The sequence below is a fragment of the Sebastes umbrosus genome, chromosome 14, assembly GCF_015220745.1.
Source record: "Sebastes umbrosus isolate fSebUmb1 chromosome 14, fSebUmb1.pri, whole genome shotgun sequence".
NCBI lineage: Eukaryota > Metazoa > Chordata > Actinopteri > Perciformes > Sebastidae > Sebastes > Sebastes umbrosus.
This window is the reverse complement of record NC_051282.1, coordinates 455,274-468,533: the sequence shown is the minus strand read 5'-3', so window position 1 is coordinate 468,533 and position 13,260 is coordinate 455,274. Positions and strand designations below refer to the sequence as shown.

Below are 13,260 nucleotides of genomic sequence, written 5' to 3'. Positions count from 1 at the left end.
CAAATATGACAAAAAGTTAGTTTTATTAAAGTTACCAACTTTAGCTTTAAAGAGATTCTCCATACCTGGAACTATTTTATTGCACATGGTGTCGACACAATAATGTGAGTTGTATGATAATGTACATTTTCTGTAATGTAAGCTCCAGTTTGATTTACTGTATCTCTCTCTGTCTCTCAGATGCGTCAGCGGCCCTTCAGGTTCGGGCTCTGAAGGATTACTGCAACAACTACGACCTGACCAGCCTCAACATCAAAGCAGGAGACGTCATTACGGTAACGCACGCACGCACGCACGCACACACACACACACACACACACACACACACACAAAATGGCCATTCTCAATGTCGACAAAAAAAAAACAATGTCATTATGGACAGACACACTGAGCATTTCTGACTTCAAAGCTGAAAAGTGATGTTAGTCAAGCCCTGTGATACATAACGTTTTCACATTTTTTCAAATTACACAAAATTATGTCTGTTTTTTTCTAATGTTAGCTTTTCTTATGAAACACTATATTGTTTTACCTCCTTAGACTGCTAAAATGTCTAAATGAAACAATTTGAGGATGGAAAATCACTTCTTAACTGAACTGCTCATAACTCATAGACACACCCTTACAAAGGAGATCCCGTGTAACCCAGGGTTTCTCAATCTGGCTATGAGCGCATTCACATGAAAGTGGTGATGTTTACAGCATATGACCGATGACAGACATGGACAAGTCCACTATCAGCACAGCGGCACATTTTACAAACAGAGCAAAGTATAATATTAGACACATACAAAGAAGTTAAACACCTAATCCAAAGCAACACAATTACAACTGCCAAATGCAGGAAGGACAGCTGGCAAAAAATTATCATTGTGTAAATGCGTAAATTAACAGACTTATAATATCACTGCCCCATCTAGAGCATGATAGATCTGACTGTAATCACTTTGTGTATTCCGTTAAATTAAAGCTGCAGTGGATAGAAATGGAGCAAATATGATTAAAAAAAGTTATTTTTATAAAACGGTCACTATATCCTGACAGTAGGACATGAGACAGGTAATCTGAAACCGGAGTCCTCCAGTGTCCTCCGGTGTCCTCCGGTGTCCTCCGGTGTCCTCCGGTGTCCTCCGGTGTTGCTAACGGCATCTGCAAGATTTCACAGACCGGAGGAAAACAAGTAGTAAGAGCTGATCTGAGGTCTGCTGTCCAGCTGCTGTCTATGAAAGCCGGCTGTCAATCACTCGCCAACTCTGATCAAACAGTCAAACTAGGCAGCGCTGATCAAATATGAATCAATATTCTGTTGCTCTAATGCCTGTTTCTCTCCTCAGATGTTTTCAGAATCATCTTGTAGTGTACTGTTTCGCTGTAAAATGAGAACGTTTGTGACCCGGCAGCCATATTGAGATCAGTTGAGGAAATACTAAGCACCCCAGATGTTCTAAAGCCTGAAAACATGAGGAGGTGCAAAATGTCTAGTTTTCTCTCAGAACACTTGGATTACAATATGCTGAAAAGTTATTATGGAATTTTTGCCCAATGATGCCAAAACTATACTGCCTACTGCTGCTTTAATGTGTTGCTTATAGAATAGAAGACTAGAAGATACTTTGTTATTCCCTTTACAGAAATTGTGGTGTGTATGACACTTTTAGCCTTCTTCCAGCGGCTTCCCCAACCCGGGTGGTGTGAAACACACTTGGGAGCAAATAAAAAATACATATAAGAACATAATTCAAAGTGGTAAACAGGCTTACTATCATGTCTTATAAGACATAAAAGTACCGGTAGCAAAGTAACGCAAGGCAATGCATAGTCTGTGGGACTGTAAACACGCAACTCTGACGTATTTATTAAATGATTTTTGATTTGCTACAAAGTCCGTCTCACACCGTTGGTGATTTATTTGCCAGCTCACCTTCCTGCATTCGTCAGTTTAAACTGTGTTGCTTTAAACCTGGATTATGACTTTAACTACTTCGTCTTTGTGCAATATTATTTTACAATCTTTGATTGGTCAGAGGCGGTGCTTTTATACGAGTTGATCTCGAACATAATGCTTCGGAGCAAGTTAGGTGTTCAGTAGGGATGCTAATTTTGAAAAAAAATTAACCGACTGACCGTCGTTAACCGATTATGAACCGTTAACCGACGCGGTGCGCCAGCTGCAGAGTAAGAGCACAACAGACAACTGAACCCCCAGTTCACCGTTCGGGAGCGTTACCGTAGCAGCCACGGTGCTGCATGTAGTGTTGCAGACACATGCAGCCACTTTCCCAGTAAAAGTCTCCACCGCATCATTTAGTTTAGTTTAGCAGGTTGTCAGCTGTGTGTCTGCCCGGCGTAACGATAGCGAGTGTCTGGCAAACTGTACGTGCGTTTTCTGCAACTTTCACAGCTGAAGCATTGCTGGAGGCTTCGTGCTTGCCATTGTAACACACACGCGGTCTTTCAGCGCGGCATAACTGTAGCGAGTGTTTGACAGACCGTGTGTGTGTGGCGGCGGTGAGTGTGGGGTTGACTGTGGCGTTCTAGCTGTGAACGTCGGCACAGCAGACAGTATGTGTACAGTGTATTTGTCTGTGAATAAATGCTACGAGGCTACAACTCCTCTGCTCAAGAGATGGGAGCCTACTTCCTGTATCCTGGGACGGACTCTCACAAACTAGAAAAAAAAAAAACTTTTAACTAATGAAACTAAAAAACAAGCCAATAACAAAAAGAAAATCTTTAAACCACCCGTGTTTATCACGACAAAGACAAATCGGACTCAGACTCTCTTAAGGTGGACTGTTAAGGTGGACCAGCTTTTCTCTTTTAAGTGACGAGCCGCTCCTCTGAGTTTTGCTCAGCTTTTTAATTAACTATAAATATTTCTTTTAACTGTTTAACCGATAGCGTTAATCGGTTAAAATTCTTAATGTCAGTTAACGGTTAAATGGTTAATTATTAACATCCCTAGTGTCAGCATTAGTTACCATGGCGATCTACCCCGATAAGAAGTGAACCACCATTGTAGGAGTGAAAACCCAGAGTTAACCCTGAAGTTACCTCACTAACCCCAAATCCTGCTTTGTAGTTCAGATCTCTGGTCATCATTATATTCCAGGTGCAGTATCGAAGCCCTGAGAGGCAACTGAGAAAAAAAATTCTGGTGATCCATTCTCTCAGTCTGATCTAAATGTTTTCTTTCCTGTGTTCATGACTTAAACAGGTGAATAAAGGTTTTGCCAGGATATTTCATTTTGAATGCAGTGTTTGTTGTTGTAAGACTAATTCCGGCCACAAGAGGCTGAAGTGCACCACGACCCCATGTTTTGAATAGGACTAAAAGCATTCATGTTTTCTTCCAGGTGAGTTTAATTTAAAGATCTTGCTAAAACACAATATATGTACACTTGTGTTTAGAGTAAATGGAGAAATTAAAACTCACCTGGAAGAACACATGAATGTCTTTAGTCGTATTTAGAACATGGGGTAGTGGTGCACTTCGGCCTCTTGTGGCCAAAATTAGTATTACAACAAGAAACAGAAATATTCACCTGCTAAAACTTTGTTTTCACCTGTTTCACAGATGAAAACAAATGTAAGTAACTTCAAAAGATTATCCAGGCAAAACCTTTTTTCACCTGTTCTTAAGTCATAAACACAGGAGAGGAAACAATTTAGATCAGACTTAGAAAATGTATCACCAGAATTGTTTTTCTCACTTGCCTCTCAGGGCTTCCGTACTGCAGTCTTAAAGTGTTTGGAAAAACATAAAGTTAATTTTATGTTCATTAAAATGAACATAAAAGCTGGTAGGTTTACTTATTATCACCCTGACAACCATGTTGCTTGGGTGTTGAATTATTAACAGGCAGTTACAAATGCTTGCTCCTTGTTTAATGAGAGTACTGATGAATATGCAAAAATGAGTGTTTACAGCTTCCCTCATTTACTACGAATATGTTTTTCAGAAACACGTATTCCCGTGCTACATTGCGGTCCGCCCACCAGCCATGAATATTTATGAGCATTTATGCAGCCTTTGGGTGCTTATTACTATAATGAGGAAGCCAAGCAGTGCCTATGCTTCCTCCCTCAGGGTCTGAATGAACAACTTGGCTTCGCTGCAGGGAATTTTAGACAGCTCTGAATACAGTTTTGTATTTGTGTTGGACAGAAAAAATATTTTGCACTTCAAAAAAGATTTTTCGGTAATTTTTAGAATGCTAAAAATAGTTTAAAATAATATTATTAAACCTGCAGGCACAGTTTGAGGTGTAAAATGAAACTAAATATTATTGTTGTAAACAGGTTCTGGAGCAGCACCCTGACGGACGCTGGAAAGGCTGTATCCACGACAACCGAACAGGAAATGACCGAGTGGGCTACTTCCCTTCTACCATGGTGGAGGTCATCAGCAAGCGCACAGGTGTGTGTGTACTCCTTTGTCTGTGTATGTGAGTGTGTTGAAGTTAATTAAAGCTGACTGTCTGGATAAAGTGACAGCCAGGTGCCATTACACATATTTGGACTAAACACAGAAGAAGAACTTGGAGAAAGATAGAAAAACAAGAAGATGATGAAGAAATGTGAAGCTAAGTGAATGAATAATGTTCTAGCCTCTCCCGTAAACCCTTAAGGAAGGCACTTAACCTTACTGATCTCATTAGTTAACTTTACCTGGATGAAAACAAGTTAGAATAAAAATCAGATGTGAGAATGTCATCTCTTTCATCTCACTGGGAGAGAAGAGATTTGTGAGTTGGCCAGCAGCACAGTGGGAACAGCTGCTACCCCTGCATTGCTGAAGATGTAAGCCAACATTAATGTTTGTGAAGTTGATCAGAAATTTTAACTTTATTACAACTCTACCTGAATGAAATCACAAAGTTTTAGGAGTTCAGCCTGATGATGAAAGTACCTGTAAGTAATGAGAATACAGACACCAGATCCTCCACATGACCCTGGCTGATAATGGTTTCAGCTCTCCTTGCTGACACTTACCTGCTGAATGATAGTCCTTTGTTAGAAGTCTTTTGGAAATAGTCTTATTCGTTTTCTTGCCTAGAATTAGATGAGAAAATTGGTATCGCTCTATGGGCCATATCCTACACCCGGCGCAAAGTGACGCACAACGCCTTGCACAACGCAGCGCACAACACAGCGCAACTGTCATTGTTAGTTTCAGACGGACGCAGTTCCAACTGCCCACATTGTGTACGTGGCTCGCGCTCATCTGTGCACCCATGGGCATGTTGGTCTTCAAATGAGGTGTGATCAGGCGCTTTGCTGGAGACTGACAAGCTAGCTAGCTAACACCTGCTCTCCTCCTGGTGAAGTTGTCTCCTAGCAGCGAGGAGTGAGGCAGAGGGACCGTGACCCGGTGCTGTCCTCTGTTGGGCTCAGATCCTGTAGCATGGTGGGATTAGGAAGGTAGCTAGCTAAGTAGCCAGTCGCTAAATGAGTAAGATTTAACAACTAAATGCTTCATCCACACACTCTTGTCACACAGTGCTGGGAGAGTACCAGATGAGAGACAACTTTGTTCACCTCATCTTCTGTGTTGCATGATAGCATGGTGGAATTAGCAAGCTAAGCTAGCTAAGTAGCTTAGTCTGACCATATTTTCAAACCCCCAAACCGGGACCCATAAACGTACTGCACGTTCATGCTCGCGCTGGTTCACGCGCCTGGGTTCATGCGCACCCATGTGCACGCGCTAATATACACGCTCCGTAGGCGTTTTCATCAGGATGGCTCACTTGGCACACTTGTGGCACATTTGATCAAGGAGTGGGATCAGAGAGAAGGCATTATTATGGGAGGGGGGGGGGGGAGGGGGGGGGGGGGGGGGGGGGGGGTGCATTAGAGGCTGTGACATCATGACTCATCACATTCACTACTTTCACCCCCTTTAATCACAGGACTGTCCCCGTCATGACACACTGACAGTTTGGGAGTCCTGTAGAGAGTTTTCCTCAGAGGAAATATATAGTTGTCTGAGACTGTGGAAATTATTTTTCAACTTTAGTTTTGAACCCGAACCATCTCTATCACGTCATGTCGGGACTCGGGACATATCAGCTTGAAACCGGGACTGTCCCGGACAAACCGGGATGTCTGATCACCGTGAAGTAGCCAGCTGTCTGACCAGCCTGGTGGCCAGCGAGCTGGTGGCCAACGGCAGCGCTGTAAAGATAAATTGAGGGCGTATAAATCTTTGGATGCCTATAGTTAACTATCCTTCAGTAAAGTCAGTCAGAAAGAGAGTCATACAATATCGGCGAAGCGTTTCAGAGATGGAGAGAAAGGGTTGCTAATAGTTCAGCCAAATATAAATTATTAGCAACATTTACTCTCCATCTCTGAAATGTTTTGCCGATATTGTAGCTCGCTAGAGCCTCGAATCACAGTTTGTCATCTCAAATGTCTGTGATATCTGGATTCTGTCAGCCAACAATACAGCAAGAGGACATTTTCGATGTGTAACTTTAGCCCACTGCTAGTGTTAGCCTCTAGTCTTTCCTTTGTTTTGGAACAACCAGGCAGAGGTCAGGCTCTCTGTAGATACAGACACCACCACACTCATCTAGTGGGTCAGAAGTGATGATTGAGAGGGATTCTTTTAGTATAAGTTCTTGCATATTTACCTTTTAAAGTTGATATTGGTTCTTCTCTGTGGGTAGCCTTATATTTAACATGCAAATGTGAGTGTGGTATCAATCTTCTCATCTAACATGCAGCAAGAAGGCTAATAAGCATAAATGACCAAATGTCGAACGATTTCTCCAATTGCTCATCATGTAAGCTTACAACGAGGTGAATGCTAATCAAGTCAAAGATCTGCCAGGGTTACTGGTGTCATCTCCGTGTTTTCATTACTTAAGCATCTCCCAAAAGCTATTTTAACCTCCTTTCTCCATTTGATATCACCATAATGAGCTTTTAGCCTCTTTGGTGAGATCTACAGAGCACATTCACACCATCTTGTCATCCCAAAGTGTCACTTCGCAGCCACAAAGAGGCTCAGATGTTTTTAACTGAATATTGGTGTCTGTCTGTAGGTCTGGTATCTTTGTCTGTCCGTCCGTCTGTCTCTCTGTAGTATTATGTCTTACTCGTCTCAGTCTGTATGTCTGTCTCTCTCTTACTGTCTGCTTCATCCCCCGTGATCACAAAAGTCATGTCTTTCATATTATCTCTCATGTAGTCACCTTTTCTGGTCATCATTCATCATTCTTTGATTGACTGTATAGTCCATTTACCACGATGGAACCTGCTGCATCTGTCCTTACATACTGTACAGTGCATCTGTGGTTATAGTACAAAACAGCTGGAGCACTCAGATGCACAGCCATACTGACTTATTGCCAGGGCACACACACATACACACACACACACACACACACACACACTTGGGGCTATGACAGCTGTTTCAGCAAGAGGTTTCACTTACTCAACTGTTTTTCATCAATTTTTAATTACTCATCTTTTCCCAGTCAGTCTCTACATGTGCTGCTCCTCTCTTTCACTCTTTCTTTCCCCTGTAACAGGGATGTTATATTAGACTTTTTTTCAACACACATAAATGGCCAAATACTTCAACTACAGTAGATAGGAATATGAACAAAATATTTTTCCTGCATTAGTCAATTAATTAAATGGACCTTAATGTTGCAATAGCCATCACAATCACAGTGGGAAACTACCAGAGGATTTTGTTCTAGGATTTGTAATTTTTTAGGGCGATGACGTCGGGGGGCTCAGCTTTTTTTAGATACAAGTAGGGGGGATACTTGGTTGGGAACCACTGTGTTAGAATACATGTTAGAATATGTTATGTTGCAAGTTAGACTCTATGGCAAGGACAGCAGGGAATCCTTCTGGAGCACAGAGAGATTGAATTTGGAGATAAAGTCAACACTGAAGATGTCATCCGAGCTGCCAGGAGAATATCACAAGAACTTCTGCCTATAGACAGGAAATAATGTTTTCAGAGTCAAACATACATCCAGCTATACGAATGATCATATAAACGTTAAAAAAATGTTTGTGTGAGAAAAGAATAATTTATAAAGTGTTGAGTATGCCTTGTGCGTGTAGTGTTGGACAAGCTACATTGTCATATATCTCGTTGCATCTCAAAACACATATCTGATTGTCTGAGTAAATGTTGCTGCACAGCGCAGTTTTACGCAGAAAAAACTACAGCAGCATGCAAATGGACCTGGGTGTTCCAAATTGTTCACATAGTATCAACATATTGTACGGTGTGTCAAGTGTGAATTAAAAAATAGTGATGTATCGGAGCTCAGCCAGGCACCACTGAAGCTGGCTAGTTGAACAACCTTTTCACTCTGCGTCGCGTTGTGTTGGGGGGAGGAATGATGGACAGGAGGCCTGCGTCTATAATGTATATGTCAGATAGCAATAGAATATAGTATGTACTTGGCTTGACTCACCAGGGTCAGCTCAGACACAACACACAAGAAGCAATCAACACGTTATTAGCACAACGGCTAGCTAGCTCAGGGTTTCTGCCAGCCTGAGACCGGCAACCTGCAAGGCCAAAGCATCGGGGAATTATGTCATTTTAAGATCTTTTTAAACTAATATGGATTATACAAGTAGCAAAGTTCTTTAATAATAATAAAAATAATAACTTAGATTTATATAGCTCCTTTCAAGAAACCCAAGGACAAGGACCCAAGGACTAACATAGACATAATAGACACAACAAACAGAACATGGTTCCCAGTACGAACACTCTAATAGTCCTTATTTAAATCATTCCTAAAAGTTGTAATGCATTACGTGAATAAGCCCCAGACCGCAGGCTGGGAGGCAGGATTAAAGGAAACACTAGTGCGCTTGCTTTATGGGCCCAATAGATGCGGAAGATCGCCGGATGATCCGGGTATTTAACCCTTGGCAGTCAAGCCATTTTGGCTTCATGCGCCAGCGAGCAACTCTCATAGAATGAATGGGAGCCTCCAAAGCTGAATCCAGTTCTCTTTATACATCCATGGCCGGTCCTAACAACTTTTCTGGCAGAAAACATGTAGCTAGTTTGCCGAGTGGTTATTTCATGTCATATGACCATAACACTGTAAAACGTAATACATCCCCTGTTTAAAGTTTGCAGGGAGGCGTCTCATTGGCTGACAATTGACATTAAACTCTGAAGTAGCATTTTGACAAGTCACAATGCTAGCATGTTCATACAGAGGACATATTGGTATGAATTTGTAACTGTGTGGAGCGCTGAGCTATACAACCTATATTGGGCATATATGTGATGAGTTATACAGCCACCAGTGGTATTTAACTACTGAGAGGATACTCGTGAGCTAATCAACACTGCTGGATACATGGCAAGTGGAATCCTGTTGCATGTTCGTATTGTTGTATGCCAAAGATTAGAACATACTGACTGGAAGTAATTAGTCATTTCCTGTGTCACAAAATAAGACTGAGAGACACGTTAGGACTAAACAGCAGCTAAAACTTAGAAGTCCCTTGGACCATCTCCTCTTTCACCATCCATCACTCCCCTTTCCACCTATCCATCACTCCCCTTTCCACCTATCCATACATTTCATTTGTTTGTCCACTCCTTCTCTTCGTCTTCTTTAACATCAGCCGTGTCCTTCACCACCTTTGATTTCTTTGTTTAATTTTGTAACTTCAGCCTTTGTTTTTAATTTTTCTCCCCCCCCCCCCCTTCTTTCTTACGTGTAATTCTCTGTTTTGTCGTCTGTTTGTTATGTGGCGGTGGTTCACTGTTGGCTGGTTGTGTGTGTGTCGGTGTGTCGTCATGGTGGGTGTTATCTAGGTTTGGCCAGCACAGTCATTTGCACTCAACAGTTTCAAAAGATACCGCTGGTTCCTCCGGCGACGGTTGCCCCTGCCAACGCGGTAGTCAACGGCAACGACACCACGTTCCATCAGATCCATATCCTGCCTCCACCGCCTCCTCCTCCACCACATTCCCATCAGCCACTGCTTCCACTTTTCACTTCCTTTGGCTATAACAAGTCGCCCGTGACAACCCCACAGGGAGACACGCCCACTGCCCCAGGTACACACCCCCCTTTTCATTATTTGTATTATTATGATTCTTATTATGATTATTTTTATTATTATTATTAAAGCTTCAAGGGATGCTTTCCTCTGCCCATACTAACAACTCTATTTCTGATTGGTCATGTAAGATTCTAATTGATGTTTGAAATGTTGTTCTAAGAAGGAATCCATTGAAGTTTTCTGTTATGGATCATTATTTATGTAATTTTATGTGTTGCTCATACTGTATAACTTTTCTTTTTCTGTTGTTGCCGTTGTCATCCCCATTACTGAGAGTGATAGTCAGCTTTTAGACAGGATCTAATGGGTCCACTTGCTATTTTATGAGTATTATAGAAATAAGAGTTTTACTCAATGGACACGATGAAAGATGAAAAGAGAAATATTTCTTGGTCAAAAAATGTGTAAGACATTCAGTTACACAACGTATGAACTCTGCTATCTGAGCAGCCCAAGGACACAAGTGTAAATGGGCTATTGGCTAAAATGTTTTTTTCATCAGATTTTCATAAAATCAAACCCTATTTTTGATGCAATTTATGTTCAGTAATTACCATAGTAGTTGTCTTTATTAGTGGTGGAGTATGCCATTCCTACACTGGATTCATATTGCCTGCACACACACACAAGGTATTCACAGGAATAATATGCAAATCCGATAAAAAACATTACTCACACAAACCTTGCACACTGAGTCTAATGTCTTTTATTATTCTATTTGTTGCGAAAAATGTGCAATACAAGACAACAATAAATGAATTACCTTTGTACAATGGATAGCACTATGCCCAAACTGGGCTATTGAACTAATGACATTAGCAAGAAGCTATTGATTAGCTGATTAGAGCACAATCACTACTGTCTAATCCTTCGGAGCATACGTCCTATGTTTTAGGAATATCAGTGATTCCAAGCTGTTGTGCTTGACAACAGCATGTATGTGCTTGACCTGCCACAATCTATCTTTAAATTCCACATCTCTGTATTCTTTTATTTCTTGATTATAAAGTGCTTTGTGCTGGGAGATGAAGTAAATCAGTCTATCACATGCCATTTTGGATGGCGATGTTTGCACAGACGACGGCTCAGAGTGGTAAAACAACCATTGTTTGGCTTTTGCGGGCCAGAAAAATACGAAAATCAAATCCGTTCCGGAAAACTTTAATGACGGACGAAAGTTTCATAGTTGGAGTGTAAACGTGATTGACACAACGTGAGGTCGTATTTATTTTAGGGCTGTCAATCAATCAAAATTTTGAATCACGATTAATTGCATGATTGTCCATAGTTGATCGCAAATTAACTATGTTAATTTTTATCTGTTCAAAATGTACCTTTATGCAAATTTACTGTATATATATATACATATATATACATATATATATATATATATATATTATTGTAAATCAATTAACAACACAAAACAATGACAGATATTGTCCAGAAACCCTCACAGGTACTGCATTTAGCTTAAAACAATATGCTCCAATCATAACATGGCAAACTGCAGCCCAACAGACAACAACAAATGTGTCAAAGCGTCTTGAGATAACTTCTGTTGTGATTTGACGCTATACAAAAATAAATTGAATTGAATTGAATTGAACAGCTGTCAGTTTGTCAGTGTGCTGACTTGACTATGACTTGCCCCAAACTGCATGTGATTATCATAAAGTGGGCATGTCTGTAAAGGGGAGACTCATGGGTACCCATAGAACCCATTTACATTCACTGATCTAGAGGTCAGATGTCAAGGGACCCCTTTGAAAATGGCCAGACAGTTTTTCCTCGACAAAATGTAGCGTAACTTTGGAGCGTTATTTAACCTCCTTTATGACCAGCTAGTATGACATGGTTGGTACCGATGGATTCATCAGGTTTTCACCTAATTCATTATTCATATAATACCACTATCTTCACCTTAGCTTTAAAACTGAACCCGCTACACCCTAAAAATTGCAAGTTGTGTTAAACCGTTTCAAATTAGTAGCATTAAAACAAATTTGCATTAATGCATTATTATATCATTAACTTTGAAAGCCCTAATTTATCTTTAAACACACGACAATTTTGGACAAAAAAATCCGGTCTCGGTGTGCAAAGGCCTTATAACTGGCCTTTTTGACACTTGAGACCCAATATCCTACCAGTTGCTTAATTTCAGGGCCCGTAAATGAATGTTACTATGAGTCCCATGTTAATCAGCTCTCAAATAAGGCTTGACTATGGAAAGTCAGCCACAAAAGCACCTAAAGCACTTTCTCTGTAATAAGACATGTCTATATGTAAATAATGCAAGGTAATGCCCCTCTTATGCGGGATTGGTCACTGCTTTAGCATTTCTGCCATTAAAAAGAATGAAAACCAGTTGATAAAGTAATGCTAATGCAGCAGTGGGGTTTTTTAGGATGTGGTTGTAATCCTGTAAATGGATTTGCTAGTGAGGAAGAATAGATGTCAGGTGGGAGGACAGCTCACCATTTTACCACAGACCTGAGTTGGTTTGTGCTTAAGTTAAATGTGTTGCCTTTTTTTGCAGTTCTTTTTTTCCTTCCGTCCTTCCTCTTCGTTCTTTCCTCTTTTTCTGTACATCACCACTGTCCCAGCCACTAAGACAACCCTGCTAGTTTCTTAAACACACACACACATCACACACAACCCTCTCCTGATCAGACTGTGTGTACAAGTGTGTTTTTTGTTCTGTCCTGCCTCGTCCTGCTTGTTATTGTCATGTCTGTTCATTTGAACACAACTTTTACCCACCTTGCACTTCTTATACCCTCAGTGTTTGTGTGAGAGTGTGTGTGGTGGCGGTGAAGGAGCATCTATACCAGGCTTTGGACTGTTCTGAATGTGCTGAATAACAGTTAGTCATTTAAGAATTTGAAGCAACGCTATTGATTCTCAGCAAAATTGTTGTTATTACTTGTTTTCCAGAAAGTTCAGAGTTGTTGCTTTAATGAAACTTCAAGGGAAACACCCATTTTCAAAATTCCTACATGTTATTCCTGTGGTCTAAGACAAACTAGGCTGCTAAAACTCAAACTTGTGATGTCATCAAGTATGAGGTGTGGAACTGCTCCATAGACAATGAATGGAGGAGAGATGTTCTAGATGAGCATAGACTGTATTTAAAGATGGACGACGCGTCTCCACTTCCTCCCACAGTACAGAAGTGAAACC

At 40.9% G+C, this 13,260-nt stretch overlaps 1 protein-coding gene across 9 annotated transcripts in view; it reads left to right on the top strand.

Moving 5' to 3' along the window:
• caskin1 (CASK interacting protein 1) overlaps window positions 1–13,260 on the top strand; it is a 197,477-nt gene that overhangs the window by 146,641 nt on the left and 37,576 nt on the right. For 7 of the 9 annotated variants that reach the window (XM_037792134.1, XM_037792139.1, XM_037792133.1 and 4 more), the window contains exons 9-11: window positions 181–275; window positions 4,303–4,420; window positions 9,827–10,072. In XM_037792134.1, the coding sequence (XP_037648062.1) occupies window positions 181–275; window positions 4,303–4,420; window positions 9,827–10,072 (459 nt within the window). The remainder of the gene's footprint in view (window positions 1–180; window positions 276–4,302; window positions 4,421–9,826; window positions 10,073–13,260) is intronic. The other 2 variants (XM_037792140.1, XM_037792141.1) reach the window with 1 other exon arrangement.